This window comes from Bos javanicus, chromosome X (genome assembly GCF_032452875.1).
Source record: "Bos javanicus breed banteng chromosome X, ARS-OSU_banteng_1.0, whole genome shotgun sequence".
Taxonomy (NCBI): Eukaryota; Metazoa; Chordata; class Mammalia; order Artiodactyla; family Bovidae; genus Bos; species Bos javanicus.
In genome coordinates, this window is record NC_083897.1 from 143,928,532 (window position 1) to 143,947,580 (window position 19,049).

The 19,049-nt window shown below is 51.9% G+C and overlaps 1 protein-coding gene across 3 annotated transcripts in view; it reads right to left on the reverse strand.

Annotated features, from left to right (window-relative positions):
• Window positions 1-19,049, reverse strand: part of ASMT (acetylserotonin O-methyltransferase) — a 45,436-nt gene that overhangs the window by 11,045 nt on the left and 15,342 nt on the right. Inside the window, exons 5-9 of one of the 3 annotated variants that reach the window (XM_061408269.1) lie at window positions 15,872-15,990; window positions 15,179-15,212; window positions 14,719-14,915; window positions 12,006-12,128; window positions 7,574-8,579 (exon numbers count right to left, since the gene is read on the reverse strand). In XM_061408269.1, the coding sequence (XP_061264253.1) occupies window positions 8,368-8,579; window positions 12,006-12,128; window positions 14,719-14,915; window positions 15,179-15,212; window positions 15,872-15,990 (685 nt within the window). In that variant the 3' untranslated portion in view covers window positions 7,574-8,367. Of the gene's footprint in view, window positions 1-7,573; window positions 8,580-12,005; window positions 12,129-14,718; window positions 14,916-15,178; window positions 15,213-15,871; window positions 15,991-19,049 lie in introns of those variants that run through there. The other 2 variants (XM_061408270.1, XM_061408267.1) reach the window with 2 other exon arrangements.

Consider the following 19,049-nt stretch of genomic DNA (forward strand, 5'->3'; position numbering starts at 1 on the left):
AGAGACCGTGTCTCTAAACGAGGTCACTGTCACGGATTCTGGATATAAACATATGCACACGTTTTGGGGGATGCCCACTGAAAACAGGACATCCTTTGGTGGTTGCTGTTGTTCAGCTACTCAGTCGTGTTCAATTCTTTGCGACCCCGTGGACTGCAGCACGCCAGGCCTCCCTGTCCATCACCAACTCCCAGAGCTTATTGAAACTCATATCCCTTGAGTCAGTGATGCCATCCAACCATCTCATCCTTTGTCACCCCCATCTCCTCCTGCCTTCAATCTTTCCAGCATCAGGGTCTTTTCCAATGAGTCAGCTCTTCGCATCAGATGGTCAGAGTATTGGAGTTTCAGCTTCAGCATCAGTCCTTCCAGTGAATATTCAGGACTGATTCCCTTTAGGATGGAATGGTTGGCTCTCCTTGCTGTCCAAGGCACTCTCACTAAAACAGTATGAAGATTCCTTTAAAAACTAGGAATAAAACTGGCATATGACCCAGCAATCCCACTCACTGCTGGGCATACACACCGAGGAAACCAGAATTGAAAGAGACATGTGTACCCCAATGTTCATTGCAGCACTGTTTATAATAGCCAGGACATGGAAGCAACCTAGACGTCCATCAGCAGACAAATGGATAACAAAGCTGTGGTACATATACATGATGGAGTATTACTCAGCCATTAAAAAGAATGCATTTGAATCAGCCCTAATGAGGTGGATGAAACTGGAGCCTATTATACAGAGTGAAGAAAGTCAGAAAGAAAAACACCAATACAGTATACTAACACATATATATGGAATTTAGAAAGATGGTAACGATAACCCTGTATGTGAGACAGCAAAAGAGACACAGATGTATAGAACAGTCTTTTGGACTCTGTGGGAGAGGGCAAGGGTAGGATGATTTGGGAGAAGAGCATTGACACATGTGTGTTACCATAGGCAAAAGACCTGACCAGGGCAAGTCCGACGCACGACGCAGGGCACCCAAAGCGGGAGCTCTGTGATGCGTGCAGGGACGGGGTGGGGAGGGAGCTGGGAAGGGAGTCAAGAATGAAGGGGACACGTGTACCTATGACCAGTTCATGCTGACACATGGCGAAAGTCATCACAATATTGTAAACTAATTATATATTAAAAAAAAAAAAAAGTCTTCTCCAGCAGCACAATTGAGAAGCATCCCAGCATTGCCATATCTTAACCAGCTAATCCATCAATAAGCTTAAGCTGTCTGTGGCAACCCAGACGGCCAGCACAGAAGGCGGACCACCCCTCTCTCCAAAGACCCAGAATGGAAATCAGGCTCAGAAGCCCACCTGCCCCTGCCCTCATATACATATTCCCGGAAGCCACGAGCTCAGGTCTGCACGAAACCTCCGTCGAAGCAGGTACGGCCCGACGCTCATTTTCCTTCTGATTTTTACAAATACCCAAAACCTGGGTCTGAGGTAACAGCTTCTCCTTTTTTCAAATAATGTGCCTCTGCTTCTCCGTATATAAATAACCCTGCTTATTCAGGAGGTAAAAATAGCAGCCAAGAGTGGATGGCTCAAACAGAAATGAAGAAAGGGGAAGAAAATGGAACGGTACAGCTGTGAAGGTTACAAATGGGGGAGAAAAAATCCTGAAAGGGCGCATGTGGGTGCTCTGTTGCTCAGTCGTGTCTGACTCTTGGTGACCCCGTGGACTGTAGCCCCGCCAGGCTCCTCTGTCCATGGGATTCTCCAGGCAAGAATATGGGAGTGGGTTGCCATGCCCTCCTCCAGGGGATCTTCCCCACCCAGGGATCAAATCCAAGTCTCTTGACTTGCAGGCGGATTCTTTACCGTCTGAGCCACCAGGGAAGCCCAACAAGTGTCCAAGGCTCTGGAAATTAGCATGTGGCAGAAACGGAAGTGTTCAGCTACGCTGGAAGGGGACCCATGAACCAACACAGGTAGAATGAAGCAGGGTCTCCTCCACCCCACCAGTCTGGACCAAGGGTCCCCAGCCTCTGGGATCCGATGCTTGAAGGATGTTATGAGGTGGAGCTGATGTAATAACAGAAATAAACTGCACAAAACAAAACAAAAAATTAAGGCTTGCCCAGTGGCTCAGCTGGTAAAGAATCCGCCTGAAATGCAGACGACCTGGGTTCGATCCCCAGCTGGGGAAGATCCCCTGGAGGAGGGCATGGCAACCCCCTCCAGTATTCTTGCCTGGAGAAATCCCATGGGCAGAGGAGCCAAAGAAATGCATGTTACATATTTATAAATGTGATTTATGTTCATATACGTATATGTGGGCTTTCCCGGTGACCGAGGTGGTAAAGAATCCGCCTGCGAATGCAGGAGACGCTGCTTACATCCCTGGGGTGGGCAGATCCCCTGGAGAAGGGCGTGGCAGCCCACTCCATATTCTTGCCTGGAGAATCCCACGGACAGAGGAGCCTGGAGGGCCACGGTCCACGGGGTCGCAGAGTGAGACACGACTGAGCATGCACGCCCAGTTAGTGCAAGGGGCTCGAGGCAGCCTGCAAGCATTCCCACCGCCCGAAGGTTCACGGAAACACGGGCTTCCACGAAACTGGTCCCTGGTACCAAAAAGGCTGGGGACCTCTGGCCTTGACCATCCTCGCCTCCTGTGTAAACTGGGGTTTGGTCGCTACCTCAGGGTCCTCAAGAGCACCCAGGACCCAGCAGAACCAGCAGAGGGAGAGCTCTGTGTGTCTGACTCAGTCCAGGCTCACCTGCTCGGGAAGCCTCACTGAAGTCGCTGAAGATGAACTCAGAGGGGCCGTGAGAAATTGCCTTTCCATCCTAGAGGAAATCAGTCCTGAATATTCACTGGAAGGACTGATGCTGAAGCTGAAACTCCAATCCTTTGGCCACTTGATGTGAAGAGCCGGCCTCATTTGAAGAGACCCTGATGCTGGGAAAGATTGAAGGCGGGAGGAGAAGGGGAAGACAGACGATGAGATGGTTGGATGGCATCACCGACTCAACGGTCATGACTTTGGGTAAACTCCAGGAGTTGGTGATGGACAGGGAGGCCTGGCGTGCTGCAGTGCATGGGGTCGCAAAGAGTCAGACACGACTGAGCGACTGAACTGAACCGAGAAACGTGCAGTGGAAGCCAGAGGTGAGGAGCAGGCAGGAAACAGACATCTGGGGGGATGTCAAGGTCAACACCTGAGCCCCACAGGAATCAGAACAACCTCCCCACCCCCCAGCTCTGTCAGACACACAGAACCTGTTCCTTTCCCTTCACCTGGCTCTTCACAGTCAGCAAAGTCATGCCCTTTGACTTAAAAGGCACAGGACTTCCCCTCCATGGACAGCAAGTGCAGGGCAGTCCTCCAGGGAAAGACCCACAAACGGCTAACCAAGAAGAGGCCCTGGGCATCACTCCCCCAGTTTCCTCCTCAGGCCAGTCTCCCCCCTGCCCTGGGCAACATGCTTTCCATCACAGAGGCACTGATGGCATTTCCTAGGACCCTCTATGCACGGAATTTCTATTGCTGTTATTCTGTCACTCTGTCATGTCCGACTCTCTGCAACCCCATCGACCGCAGCACGCCAGGCCTCCCTGTCCATCACCAACTCCCAGAGTTTATCCAAACTCATGTCCAGCGAGTTGGTCATGTCATCCAACCATCTCATCCTCTGTCGTCCCCTTCTCCTGCCCTCAATCTTCCCCAGCATCAGGGTCTTTTCCAATGAGTCAGCTCTTTGCATCAGGTGGCCAGAGTATTGGAGCTTCAGCTTCAGCATCCGTCCTTCCAATGAATGTTCAGAACTGATTTCCTTTAGGATGGACTGGTTGGATCTCCTTGCTCCTTGCATCAGGTGACCAGAGTACTGGAGCTTCAGCTTCAGCATCCGTCCTTCCAATGAATGTTCAGAACTGATTTCCTTTAGGATGGACTGGTTGGATCTCCTTGCTCTTTGCATCAGGTGACCAGAGTACTGGAGCTTCAGCTTCAGCATCCGTCCTTCCAATGAATGTTCAGAACTGATTTCCTTTAGGATGGACTGGTTGGATCTCCTTGCTCTTTGCATCAGGTGACCAGAGTATTGGAGCTTCAGCTTCAGCATCCGTCCTTCCAATGAATATTCAGAACTGATTTCCTTTAGGATGGACTGGTTGGAGCTCCTTGCTCTTTGCATCAGGTGGCCAGAGTATTGGAGCTTCAGCTTCAGCATCAGTCCTTCCAATTAAAAAAAAAAAATGTTAAGCAGGAGGGATAAACTGGAAAGAGATAAGTGAAGATTGACTGCATAGCACACGGAACTCTCCTCAGCGATCTATTACGGGCCTTCCCGGGCCGTCTGGTGGTTAAGACTCTGTCCTCCCACTGCAGGGGCTGTGGGTTCAACCCTTGGTCAGGGAACTAATTTCCCACAGGCTGGTCCACGTGCCCCCTCCCCAAAAAATAGAGATAAAAAAAATACTATGTAATGACGTATATGGGAAAAGAATGTAAAAAAGAGTGAATACCTGTGACTTGGTGGTAAAGAATCCACCTGCAAGGCAGGAGACCCAGGTTCGATCCCTGGGTTGGGAAGCTCCCCTGGAGGAGGGCACAGCAACCACTCCAGTGTTCTTGCCTGGAGAATCCCATGGACACAGGAGCCTGGCGGGCTGCCGTCCACGAAGGCACAAAGGGTTGGACACGACTGAAGTGACTTAGCACAGCATAACTGTTGGTCGCTCAGTCCTGTCCGACTCTGAGACCCCATGGACTGCGGCCCCCCCAGGCTCCTCTGTCCATGGGATTCTCCAGGCAACAATACTGGGCGGTGTTGCCATTTCCTCCTCCAGGGGATCTTCCCCACCCAGGGATCAAACCCAGGTCCCCTGCATGGCAGGCAAATTCTTCACCGTCTAAGTCCAAGCGCAGCATAGCATATACTCCAGAAAATAAAATTTTAATTCAGACTTTATCTAATTCAGTCATGTGGAATACCTCTTTCTATGACCACCTGGAATAAACGAGGTGTCTCAGTAGTTGTAAAAAGAAAAAAATATATACAGATTTCATTTATTGAAATAAATGGTAAAGTTGTTTTGGGGGAAAAAAAATGTGTTTAGCACACACAGGTTCCCTATACGTACAGACAGACGACAGAGTTAGGTTCCAGACAATATAAAGAGAGCAGTGTGGTCAGAAATAAAGACATGGATAGAGGGCTATCATCACAGACACTCACACACACACACACACACACACACATACATGTAGGTATGTACAGATAGGCACACATCTGTTTTCTGCGTCATAGAACCATGTATGCTGTTGTTCAGTCGCCAAGTCATGTCTGACTCTTCGCAACCCCTCAGACTGCAGCACGCCAGGCTGCAGTATAAAAAGCCGCTATATAACCACAGAAGTAGGTACATCAATTCATACACCGCTCCAGTCTTCAGGCGGAACAGCGGGGAAATTATTAGAAGTCATAAGTCAGACATGAGTAGACAGGAAGCCAATTCCAACCCCGTGTCTCCGGCAAAACGAGTGCCCCCAGGCACCACCTCCAGGCATCTTTCTTCCGTAACTGCATCAGCTTGACACTCAATTCCAGCCTCACGAAGGCGGCACCCAGAGGTTCCAGGATGCAACACCCGAGATGAACGCTCCTGTCCCAGGTCAGATTCAGCCGTCAGCTCTGTTACCTCCGAAGAGCAGCCACGCCTGGCCGACCCGCAATGCACGGCTCAGCGTTTCCAAGTGAGCGGTCTATCAGACGCGGCCAAGACGCTTCAGCTGGCACCATCCAAAGCCAGACAGCATATTAAAAAGCAGAGACATCACTTGTCTGACAAAGGTCCGTCTAGTCAAGGCTATGGGTTTTCCAGTGGTCATGTATGGACGTGAGAGTTGGACTATAAAGAAATCTGAGCGCCAAAGAATTGATGCTTTGAACTGTGGTGTTGGAGAAGACTCTTGAGAGTCCCTTGGACTGCAAGGAGATCCAACCAGTCCATCCTAAAGGAGATCAGTCCTGGGTGTTCTTTGGAAGGACTGATGCTAAAGCTGAAACTCCAGTACTTTGGCCACCTCATGCAAAGAATGGACTCATTGAAAAAGACTCTGACGCTGGGAGGGATTGGGGGCAGGAGGAGAAGGGGACGACAGAGGATGAGATGGCTGGATGGCACCACCGACTCGATGGATGTGAGTCTGAGTGAACTCCGGGAGTTGGTGATGGACAGGGAGGCCACGGGGTCGCAGAGTCGGACACGACTGAGCGATTGAACTTAACTGAACAGCCGATTAACAATGCTGTGACAGTTTCATGTGGACAGTGAAGGGCCTGAAGCTCGGAGAATATGACTCCCCTGGGATGGAGCCCCTCGGGGGTGATCACAGAGCTTACAATTTGGGAGGAAACATATACATAAATACAAACACGACAATCATTAACAGCTAGCTGGGCTTGTCTGGCGGTGCAGTGGTTGAGAATCCACGTGCCAACGCAGGAGACCCAGGCTCGATCTCTGTGGGAAGACCCCACATATCGTTGGAGCCACAGAGCCCACGCACCACAGCCAATGAGCCTGGGCTCCAGAGCCTGGGAGTCAAAACTACTGAGGCCACGAGCAGCAGTTCCTGAAGCCCGCGTGCCCGAGAGCCTGTGCTCTGCTGCAAGAGAGAAGAAGCTCCCAAGTGGAAAGTAGAACGCAGATAGGAAGCGGAAGAAGAGACCAGCGCTTGCTCGTCGCGACTACAGAAAAGGCACACGGCAACAAAGACCCAGCACAACCGGAAACAAAGATTAAATGCTTCTTCTGAAATGACAGTTGAAGTCTTGCCTTGCTTCTGATTATAAAACATATCCAACAGGACTTGCCCGGCCATCCAGTGGTTAAAAACCCACCTGCCAGGAAAGGGGACACGGGTCTGATCTCCGGTCCGGAAAGATCCCACGTCCCACCCAGGCTATGCCACCATGAAAAAACACGAACGTAAACTCCTGCTTTCATGCAAAGTGAAGTCAGTCAGACAGAGAAAGACGAATGCATTCTATCATATTGCTCACATGCAGAACCTAAAAGATACCACAAACGAAATTACAAAACAGTCAAGGCGTGGAAACAAACTAAGCTGTCCATTGACAGAGGAATGGTTCAAGAAGATGGGGTACATACATACAATAGAACATTACGTGCCCTAAAAAAGAGCGAAGTACAGCCCCTGGCAGCCACATGGATAGACCTAGAGATTGTCATGGGCTTCCCCGGTGGCTCAGAGGGTAAAGAATCCACCTGCAAGGCAGGAGACCCAGGCTCCATCCCTGGGTCAGGAAGATCCCCTGGAGGAGGGATTAGCTACCTTGGAAGATCCCCTGGAGGAGGGAATGGCTACCTTGGAAGATCCCCTGGAGGAGGGAATGGCTACCTTGGAAGATCCCCTGGAGGAGGGAATGGCTACCTTGGAAGATCCCCTGGAGGAGGGAACAGCTACCTTGGCAACAACCTCATAGATACAGACAGCTTGTTGCCACAGGTGCGGGCTGGGAGGTGAACGAAACAGGGAAGGACGGTCAGAGGCACAGACTTTCAGGTATAAGCCACACGACATGCAGCATGTTGATGGTAGTTCATGACGCTATATTTATTGCATATCAGAAAGTTGCTAAAGGAGTAGATATTAAAACTCCTCACGAAAGACCTCTTGGACTCTATGGTGCAAAACAGACCAGCAATTCTTTTCTGCTTTTTCAAACTTAAACAATTTGGGATGTGTCCACGATCTATCCATTTCCTTGCGTATCAGTGTCCTGGGTCGATCAAAACAAACCAATGGGATCATGACTTAAAACCACAGACATTCACCCTCCCTGAGTCCTGGAGATCAGATGTCTGAGGTCAAAGGGTCCCAGGGCTGAGCTCCCTGCAGAGTCTCCATGGGAGGGTCCTTCCCGCCTCTTCCGGCTTCTGGGGGCTCCAGGTGTCCATCCGTGGGCTGGTGGCTGCCTCCCTCCCATCTCCGCCTCCGTCTCCACGTGGCTTCTCCTCGGTGTCCCTGTCTCTCCTCTTCTGTGTCTTATAAGGACCCTGTCCTTGGGTTTAGGGCCATCCCCATCCAGGAGGAACCTCATCTCAGACCTTTAACTCCATCACAGGAAGGAAGCAAAATAGAATGGACTGGAATCAAGTGAAAATAAGGATAATTAAAGAAAGTAAGATAAAACTCAAAGTGACCATCCGTGAGCATAAACCTCATATCCCTCGACAGGGCAGAAAAACAAGAAACGTGCAAAATAGACAGACAAGAATGGGAAAAAAGAAGAAGAAAAGACAAGAACGAAACGTGACCGACACCGTCTCTTCACTGCAGGCGTTGCGTCATGACGGGGGTGCGGGGTCACACGCTGCAGGGCTCACTTCCTGGCCAAGACAGCATCGTAGGTTCCCCCCGTCCTCCGGCACCGCACGTCTCGGAAGCCGGCGGGGGCCAGGAGCGCGCGGTACTCGGCGGGGGTCCGCTCGCGGCCCTCCGTCTGCACCAGCATGTTCAGCGAGTACAGCAGCGTGGTCAGGGGGCCCCGCCCGTCCGCGTCCAGGAGGCTCTCGATGACCAGGATGCCGCCACCTGCCGCGGGGAGGGTGAGGGGTTGAGCGAGGGTCAGCCTGGACCCAGGACCCGCTGGCCACTCTCTCCTCGCCCGGCTTCCTGCCCACACCCCCGGCTCGCAGGTTAGCCCACAGCTCCGGGCATCTCCCACCCTCCCCTGCAAGATGGACCCTAATCTAGGACCCCGCGCGGGACAGACCCTGACCTAGGACCCCCCGTGGGACAGAGCCTGACCTAGGACCACCTGCAGCACAGACCCTAATCTAGACCCCCCACGGGACAGAGCCTGACCTAGGACCCCCTGGAGGACAGAGCCTGACCTAGGACCCCCGCGGGACAGAGCCTGACCTAGGACACACAGCCATCGTCCCCTCTTTCCTCCCAGCTCTAGAGGCCAGCGTGGCCCGTAGGCACTGGACAGAGCACACGATTAAGCAGGGCTGTGTCTACAAACACTGTCCACCCGCCTCTGGCTGGTAACCAGGAGCGGGCTCAGTTGCTTCAGCCGTGTCTGACTCTTTCCCACCCCGTGGACTGTAGCCCCACCAGGCTCATGTCCACAGGACTCTCCAGCCAAGAATGCTGGAGAGGGTTACCGTGTAAGGACAGGGTCCTTATGAGAAATGGAAAAGGAGACAGACAGAGCCAGAGGAGAAACCAGGTGGACACAGAGGCAGAGACGGGAGGGAGGCGGGGAGAAAGGACCATCGATCCTCAAAACGCATCCTCCGGAACGCACCCCCGGAAAACGACACGTGACCGTTCGTTCTTATTTTCCAGCTTCATCGCTTAGAAACAAATCCACAAAACGATGTGTCACGTCATTTTCTCTGAAAGCTCAAAGGCGAGTGTGCCAATCAAGCGATCAAAGTAACCCTTACACACGTTCTGACCCGTTTTATTCCGTACCCGATTCTCAGACCAAACGCCACGTTCTCCTGGCTTCTTTAAAAAGTCACCAAGTCCTGGGTCCTTTTTGGACAATGGATCTCGTGGCTAAGAATGCCCACACTCGCTCCCCCTGACGTCAAAGTAAGATCCGTGCGTTATTGATAGTAATTTGCAGCGATGCAGACACAGTGGGGCTGACCATCAGTAGGAGGCTCATGGGGAGAGGCGGAGATGGGACCTCCAAGCAGCGAGAATGTGAGGAAAAGAGCTTTGCCTCCAGATGTGGGGGATTCTCCTAGCTGCGCTGTCTGGAAGGTCGTGTCTGTACCATGCATGCAACATCTGAGTGTGCCGATACATATTCACGCACATACATATACCGATGCAGACACGTGTAACACAGACATGCATACACACACGTACCCATATGTACACGGGTGTCCCTGATCGCTCAGTGAGTAAAGACTCCGCCTGCAGTGCGGGAGACCCAGGTTCAATTCCTGGGTCGGGAAGATCCCCTGGAAAAGGGATAGGCTACCCACTCCCATATTCTTGGGCTTCCCTGGTGGCTCAGCTGGTAAAGAATCCACCTGCAGTGCGGGAGACCCGGGTTTGATCCCTGGGTTGGGAAGATCCCCTGGACAAGGAAACAGCTACCCACTCCTGTATTCTGGCCTGGAGAATTCCATGGGCTGTATAGTCCATGGGGTCGCAGAGTCGGGCATGACTGATCAACTTTTACAGCCCATAATGTAACTATATACACAAATGTAATATACTTTTACTGTAAATATATAGTATTTTAATATTTAAAATTTTTACATTTAAACATTTTTCATGATATTTATTTTTAAGGATATCCAAAAATAACACAAATTATGTAACTATTATTTTACATTTTTGACATCCATTCATCCATTTACTTTTAAAAGTAAACGTTTAATATATAAATTTTAAATGTAAATATGACATGCTTTATGTATTATATATGTGCACGTCCGGTCGCTCAGTCGTGTCCAGCTCTTTGCGACCCCATGGACTGTAGCCCTCCAGGCTCCTCTGTCCATGGGATTGTCCAGGCAAGAATACTGGAGGGGGTTGCCATCTCCTTCTCCAGGGGATCTTCCCGACCCAGGGATCGAATCAGAGTCTCCTACATTTCCTACACTGGCAGCTGAGTTCTTTACCACTCGCACCACCTGGGATTTGTGTATATATATGTGTGTGTGGGCTCCAATCCTTTGTCCACCTGATGCGAAGAGCTGACTCATTGGAAAAGACCCTGATGCTGGGAAAGATTGAAGGCGGGAGGAGAAGGGGGCGACAGAGGATGAGACGGTTGGATGGCATCACCGACTCGATGGACATGAGTTTGGGTGAACTCCGGAAGCTGGTGATGGACAGGGAGGCCTGACGTGCTGCAGTCCATGGGGTCACAAAGAGTCGAACACGACTGAGCTACCCAACTGAAACACGGGAAGCGAACCAGAGCCCACACAGCATCACCCCCAAGAGAAACTCAGTTTCTGTGACCTTGGAGACGCCGAGCCACGCACATTCTTCTAAACAGAAAAACCGCAGGCAAGCCACTACCTATTTGGGCAACTTTTTCTATTTTTTTTTCTTTTAACTAATTTTTTATGGACCTACAGCTTCCTGACAATGTTGCGTTCGTTTCTGCCACACAGCAGAGGGAATCAGCCGTGCGTGCTGTGCGCTGAGTCGCTTGAGTCGTGTCTGAGTCTGTGCGACCCCATGGACTGCTGCCCACCAGGCTCCTCTGTCCATGGGATTCTCCAGGCTACAGATACATATATATCTGTTCCTTGGCGATTTTCCTGTCTGTACAAACTAATAATAATAATGATACTAGGGTTCAATGAAGGACGTCCTCAGATGTCCGCTGGCTAAGACTCTGTACGCTCAAAGCAGGGGACCCGGGTTCCACGCCTGGCCAGGGGACTAGATGCCGCCTGCCACAGCTAAGAGTTTGCAAGCCATGACAAAGGATCCCCTATCCCACGACGAAGATGGAAGATCTCCAGCGCCGTGGCTAAAGCCCAGCACAGCTAAAGAAATGAATCGGTAAAAATAAATTTAAAGGACCAAGGTTTCAAACGTCCCTCTACACAAAGTCAAAAAAAAAAAACAACTCAAGTCACCATCAGGTAATGTCAGTATGCATTGAAACATAAATAATTCACTTTTGCTCAACACACTTCCTAGAGCTCCCCCACGGAAGGGCTCTAGACACAACCCGCCAGGAACGACTTCACTTCTGAAAATGACACCGTACTTTGAGAACCGCAACTTCAGGGTGGGGGGAATGGAAGAGCGTGGCGATGAAGAGACGATATGAGGGAGCCCGTGACGTGCTGGTGTCTCGAAAAGGAGGGCAGCCTCCAGAGGCCGGCCGGAACTCCGGCCTCCTCACACGCAGAGGCGCGTCTGTGTCCCCGTGACGGGGTTTGCGAGCCCTCGTCGCGTCGAGACGCCCGTCCCTCTGCCCTGAGTGGACCCGCGGGCCCGGCGCCCGGCGTCCCCGCCACCTACCTGTCCTGCAGGCCCGACACACTCTGTGCAGCAGGTGGCAGCACTTGGCATCGGTCCAGTCATGCAGGACCCTGGCCAGGATGTACAGGTCCGCCTCCGGGAGGGCGTCTTTGAAGAAATCCCCTGCAACACAGGCGCGGGGGCCCCTTGTCAGCCTGCCTCAATTCCAAGTGAGGACACCCACACCCCGCGTGGCCAGGTCACTCATACACACAGACCTGGCCCCAGATGCCCCCAGCTGCTGACCTCCCGAAACAGAAGACGTCTCCGTGTGACGATGAGACGATTCTGAACGATGGAATACTCCCTTTACGCCCCCTTTCCACGTCAGCTCTGGGCGACGGTTTTATTTTTACTTGATTTCAGAAAGTCTCGTGTAAATAGCACCCTTAAAGCAGCGTTCCCCAACCCTCCTGGGCTTCCCAGGGGGCTCAGATGGTCAAGAATCCGCCTGCCAATGCAGGACACCAGGGTTTGATCCCTGGGTTGGGAAGATTCCCCCTGGAGAAGGGAATGGCAACCCACTCCAGCATTCTTGACTGGAGCATCCCCACGGACAGAGGAGCCTGGTGGGTACAGTCCATGCATTGCAAAGAGTTGAACACGACCGAGCAACTAACCCTTTCATTTCACATCCATCTAGTTTTCCCAGCTTCCAAAGCCTGCTTCTTTTTCTTTTTTAAAAACCAATGGGACCTGTAGTGTCTTTCCTGCTTTCTTTTTCCTTCTTCTCTTTTTCTTTCTTCTCTTTTGTCTTTCTCAGCCCTCCTTCGCCCACCGCTTTCTTTCTTTCTTGCACTGGGTCTTCCAGCATGCAGGAACTCAGCTCCTGGACCAGGAGTGGAACCAGAGCCCCCTGTCCTGGAGGCTCACAGTCTTAGCCACTTGGGCCACCAAGGAACTCCCCCAAAGGCTCATTCTTCGCCCCATTTCCCGGGTGAGGCACAGAACTGACACCGTCAGCGTGTGTATTTCCAAGAAGATGCCCTAGAGGTGGTTAACTTCACACCGAGGTCCTCCTTCTGAGCACAAAATGGAAGGGGGCTCCCCAAACTCAGTCATTCAGATTCAGTATATTTTAATTCAATGGTTTAAAAAAATCCAACATAAAGCCCCCCATTCCGCACCCCCCAAAAAAAGAAAACTTCCTGATGGTCTAAATTTCAGAATTTTAAATAAAGGCAGCATCCCGTCCTTTAAGAACACAGTCTGGCACATTCTGGTCACCTTCAAATCTGCCTGTCGGACGCAGAGTCATTGGAAAGGAGCTGATCCTTCACCCGGGTCAGTCAGAGTCCCCCCGCATACGGCCCTGGATGGAATGCTGGCGGCCTGTGCCTTGAGATGCCCTGAACTTGGAGGTGAACTTTTTAAAAAAATAAAATAAGGAATTAATTCCCCTGCTGTCCAGCGTTTAGGACTCCATGGTTTCATTACCAAGAAAATAGGTTCAATCCCAGGTCAGGGAACTAAGATCCCACAGGCTGCATCCCATGGCCAAAATAATAACAATAATCATAATAATAGGGAGTTCTTGGCAGATCTCAGAGTGGACAGAAATGATACCCCCACCTGCTGTGTTCCTCCTGACACAGCAGAGAAAAAGAGTCACAAACAGCCAGTTGTGTCTACACATGGAGGTACACGGTGTCTGCAGCTCAGACCTCGGTACCGAAGTGACGGCCCGCAGCTGGGAACCGCGCCCCACGTTTCCAAGGCAACCACAAGTCCGTCGCAGCGGTCCGCAAAGCTGCTGTGGTTTCTGAGCCTTGGGACATCTGAGAAGCTTCTGTCTTTTCAGTCGATAACTGTCCCCTCACCTTGCCTTTGATCCACGTTGCTCATTGCCACTCGCACACGAGCTGGTTGTAAATACCTACGTGAGTTTCCCGGGACGGCCATAAGAAGTGTCCAGAGACCAGGACATCTGTCCTCTCCCAGCCCTGGAGACCAGACGTCTGAGGTCAGGTGTCCCAGGGCTGAGCTCCCTGCAGAGGCTCCAGGGGAGGGTCCTCCCCGCCTCTTCCAGCTTCTGGGGGCTCCAGGTATCCATCCCTGGGCTGGTGGCCACCTCCCTCCCATCTCTTCCTCCGTCTCCACGTGGCTTCTCCTCTGTGTCCGTGTCGCTCCTCTTCTCTGTCTTATAAGGACCGTGTCACTGGGGTTTAGGGCCACCCCCATCCAGGAGGATCCTCATCTCAGACCCTTCACTGCATCACCTCTGCAAACACCTTATTTCCTAAAGTCCTGTTCACAAACTCTGGGTGAGGAGACACACTGAACTCAGTACAACACTCAGGAAAGAATTAACTGCAAGAAAACAATACCCTCCCACATTTCCCACCCATCCTGCATCACAGTTCTAGGTTTAAATGCCCGGGTGCTCAGTCGTGTCCGACTCTTTCATGACCCCATGGACTGTAGCCCCGCCAGGCTCCTCTGTCCATGGGGATTCTCCAGGCAAGAATACTGGAGTGGGTCGCCATTTCTGTCTCCAGGGGATCTTCCCGACTCGGGGATTGAACCTGCGTCTCTTGCGTCTTCTGCCCTGGCAGGCGGATTCTTTACCACTGAGCCTCCTGGAAGCTCCATCTTAAGGGGGTGTATTTGGATGGTCCAGAAAGCCATGCTGAACACCCACTGGCTCCATCTCTCCAGCCCGCCAGGACCCACGTGTTTCCCTGCGGACACAGACAGTGTTCCAGACACCCACCTTCATGGAAGCTGATGCGCTCGTCCTCCGAGGCTGAGAAATGTCTCTTGGCGATCTGCACCACTCCTGGGATGTCGAACACGATGGCCCGACATCCCGGGTACAGGGACACGCACGCCTTGGCCAGAGCCCCAGAACCGCCTGCAAGAGAATGTGGGCTGTGACAGCCCCCAGACTTGGGCGGTACCCACAGTCTGGTCTCCATGGTGACAGGCTCATGTACAAAGCCCTGTATCTAAGGCAACTTCCTGGCTGCACCAACCCACACATCCACCTTCCATGTAGACTCTGACCTGACGGCTTCCCGTCGTCCGCCCAAGGACAGACAACAGCCAGGCAGAGGAAGCCCCTGGGCAGATGCCACAGGAAGACGTGCCCATGTCTCCCTGTGGGAGACATTTCCAGGGGACACCCGGGTGAGACATGGAGACCTCCTTCCAGATGCCAGCAGTGTGAACATCTCAGAGTCAAGGAATCCACTTTTATAAAATAACCTCAACCTGAAGGTCCATCAACAGACCTATGGATGGAGAAGATGTCGCACACATATACAGTGGAATATTACGCAGCCGTGAAAAAGAACACAGCGATACCATCGCCAGGATGCGGACGGACCTAGAGATGATCGGACCAAGTGACGTTCGTCAGAGACAGAGAGACAAATACCACGTGACGTCACTCATTCGTGGAACCTAAAATGTGATACTAATGAACTTCTGCGCAAAACAGAAATAGAGTCTCAGACACGGGAAACAAACACACCAAAGGGGAACGAGGGGAGGGATCCGTGAGGAGACTGGGACAGACACGGGCACGCTGCTATGAATCACTCTGATACTTGACAAGTTTCTAGTGTGCAGCGCAGGGAATTCTACTCAATATGTGTGCCTGTGCTAAGTCACATCAGCTGTGTTCAACTCTGTGTGACCCCGTGGACCGTAGCCCCCCAGGCTCCTCTGTCCATGGGAGTCTCCAGGCAAGAATCCTGGAGTGGGTTGCCATGCCCTCCTCCAGGGGATCTTCCCGACCCAGGGATCGAACCCAGGAGTCCTGCATTGCAGGCAGATTCCTTACCATCTGAGCCACCAGGGAAGCCCTAGGTTCTACAAACAGGGTTCCAAACGCAGCTCCAGGGTCCGGGGCGGACACTCACCCCCCAGGTCGCAGATGAGCGGGAAGGGGGACAGGTCGAAGGCGGCCAGCACCGTCGCCCCCTCCAGCCTCCACACGTCCTGCAGACCCTGCATGAACTGCAGCCTTTCGTCCTCGGACCTGGAACACGACGAGATGAGCCCATGAGAACCTTGTGGAGTCCAGTAGGTATCACCCTGAGCAACGACCCGGGGGCCCCTGAGCTGAGCAAAGACCCGGGTCCTTCACCCACCGGGGTGGAGCGCCAGGCAACTGGGTCAGCTGTGCAATGCGGGAGGCTGGAGGCTGGAGGCCGGTGAGGGTTGTCCACACAGGCTGGGGGAGGGGGCTGGGCATGATGGATTCAGGGACGTGGAGACAAGTGGAGGGGGAGCTGGGTCCCGGGAGGAGGGGGGAGGAGGCTCTCGGGAGGGGACAGAGGTGAGAAGGAGCCAACGACGCTGCAGGGTAGGCAGGCGAGGGGGGCGGTGAGGGTCTCCTGGGGGCCGCCTGTCATCTCTCAGCCTCTGCAGAGGCTGCTCTGTGGTTTTGGAGTCAGTGGGGAGGTAGGGAGGCAGGGAAGAATACACAGGCTGCACAGCCGGCCCCGGGTCTCAGGACCCTCAGCAGTGACCACCCTCCCCCCTTAATTGTTGGTGCATTTCCTGCCCCAGCCTGGGAGCAGCCACACACACTTCAGACAGTCATGAAGCCACCAGCATCGTCTGACACGTCGTCACGGCGTCACCAGCAAGGTCTGACCCCTGTGGCGTCACACGTCATCTGACGAGTCACCCATAGCTGACGCTGGTGCTGCCTGCAAAGCCCCAGGCTTGTCTCTTTCCACAGCCCGCCCCAAAAGAAAAAGGATTTCCCCGCTCATTCTGGACAGATCCAAGGAGTGCCTAACTTTTCTACTGGAATATTACTCAGCCAAGAAAAAGAACAGATTAATGCCATTGATAGCAGCCTGGATGGACCGAGTGACTTATGCTAAGGAAAGGAACTCAGCGAGAGAAAGGCAGATCCTATACCACCGACAGGCACGTGCTAGAAATTTAGGCAAATCAACCATTTTACCAACACAAACACACTCACAAACTTAGAAAGCGTTAGTTGCTCAGTCCTGTCTGCCCCTCTGCGACCGCACAGACTGTAGCCCGCCAGGCTCCTCTGTCCATGAGGTTCTCCAGGCAAGAACACTGGAGTGGGTTGCCACGGCAGCCCTCCTCCAGGGGATCTTAACGACCCAGAGTTTGAACACAGATCTCCACCATTGCATGCGGATTCTTTACAGTCTGAGCGAACAGGAAAGACCTAAAATTTGAAAACCAACTAATGATGATCAAAAATTAAAAAAAAAAAAAATTAGGGAGAAAGGAAAAATTGAGTTGGCTAATAACAAATGCCATTTGGGCACACATCCTCGAGCACTCCAGTCGTGTCCAAGTCTTTCTGCCCCGATGGACCATTGCCCAACAGGCTGCTGTATCCATGGGATTTTCCCAGGCTTGAACATATATGTCACAGATGATGAAAATGGATCTGTTGAGTAGCATGGGGCAGTCTAGGGAACACCCAGGAATCACCTTATATGGGGAAAAGAACCGAAAAGAGAATATAGCCGTGGCTGTGTCTCACTGAACCAACTTCCTGTACACTTGAAACAAACCTATCACTGACCGTCAACTCTGCTCCAATGTAAAGAAACAGCCAAAGAACAAACGGAAAAAAGCAAAAGCATCGCATGGAGTAACGCTGCCCTCTTGTGGCCATGTTTGGTAACAGCGACTATAAAAGCTGTGTTGACGGGCACTTAATATTCCCAGACTTCCCTGGTGGCTCAGACGGTAAAGCGTCTGTCTACGATGCGGGAGACCCGGGTTCCATCCCTGGATTGGGAAGATCCCTTGGAGAAGGAAACGGCAATCCACTCCAGTACTTTTGCCTGGAAAATCCCATGGACAGAGGAGCCTGGTAGGCTACAGTCCATGGGGTCGCAGAGACTCGGATACGACTGAGCGACTTCACGTTGGTTAATATTCCCAAGCTCTGCAGAGCTCCAAGTACTTCTGCCCTCCTACGAGTCTCCTATGGCTGTTCAGTGAACAAGAACTCAAAACTGGGCAGATGATCACGAAGTCAACGTCAACAGGTACCTTTAACTTGCACTCGTTAAAAACATATCACATAAAATGATCTCAACACAGTCAAACATTAGGGAAAGGAACAACAGACTGGTTCCAAACAGGGAAAGGAGTCCGCCAAGGCTGTATATTGTCACCCTGCTTATTTAACTTCTATGCGAGTACATCATGAGAAACGCTGGGCTGGAGGAAGCACAGGCTGGAATCAAGATTGCTGGGAGAAATATCAGTGACCTCAGATAAGCAGATGACACCACCCTTACGGCAGAAAGTGAAGAGGAACTAAAAAGCCTCTTGATGAAGGTGAAAGAGGAGAGTGAAAAAGTTGGCTTAAAACTGAACATTCAGAAAACTAAGATAATGGCATCTGGTCCCATCACTTCATGGCAAATAGATGGGGAAACAGTGGAAACAGTGTCAGACTTTATTTTGGGGGGGGCTCCAAATCACTGCAGATGGTGACTGCAGCCATGAAATTAAAAGACGCTTACTCCTTGGAAGGAAAGTTATGACCAACCTAGATAGCATATTGAAAACCAGAGATATTACTTTGCCAACAAAGGTCTGTCTAGTCAAGTCTATGGTTTTGCCAGTGGTCATGTATGGATGTGAGAGTTGGACTATAAAGAAAGCTGAGCGCCGAAGAATTGATGCTTTTGAACTGTGGTGTTGGAGAAGACTCTTGAGAGTCCCTTGGACTGCAAGGAGATCCAACCAGTCCATCCTAAAGGACATCAGTCCTGAGTATTCTTTGGAAGGAATGATGCTGAAGCTGAAACTCCAGTGCTTTGGCCACCTCGTGCGAAGAGCTGACTCATTGGAAAAGACCCTGATGCTGGGAGGGATTGGGGGAAGGAGGAGAAGGGGACGACAGAGGATGAGATGGCTGGATGGCATCACCGACTCGATGGACGTGAGTTTGAGTGAATTCCGGGAGCTGGTGATGGACAGGGAGGGCTGGCGTGCTGCGATTCATTGGGTCGCAGAGGGTCGGACACGACTGAGCGACTGCACTGAACTCATGACCCAGCAATCTCACCTCGAGGCATATAC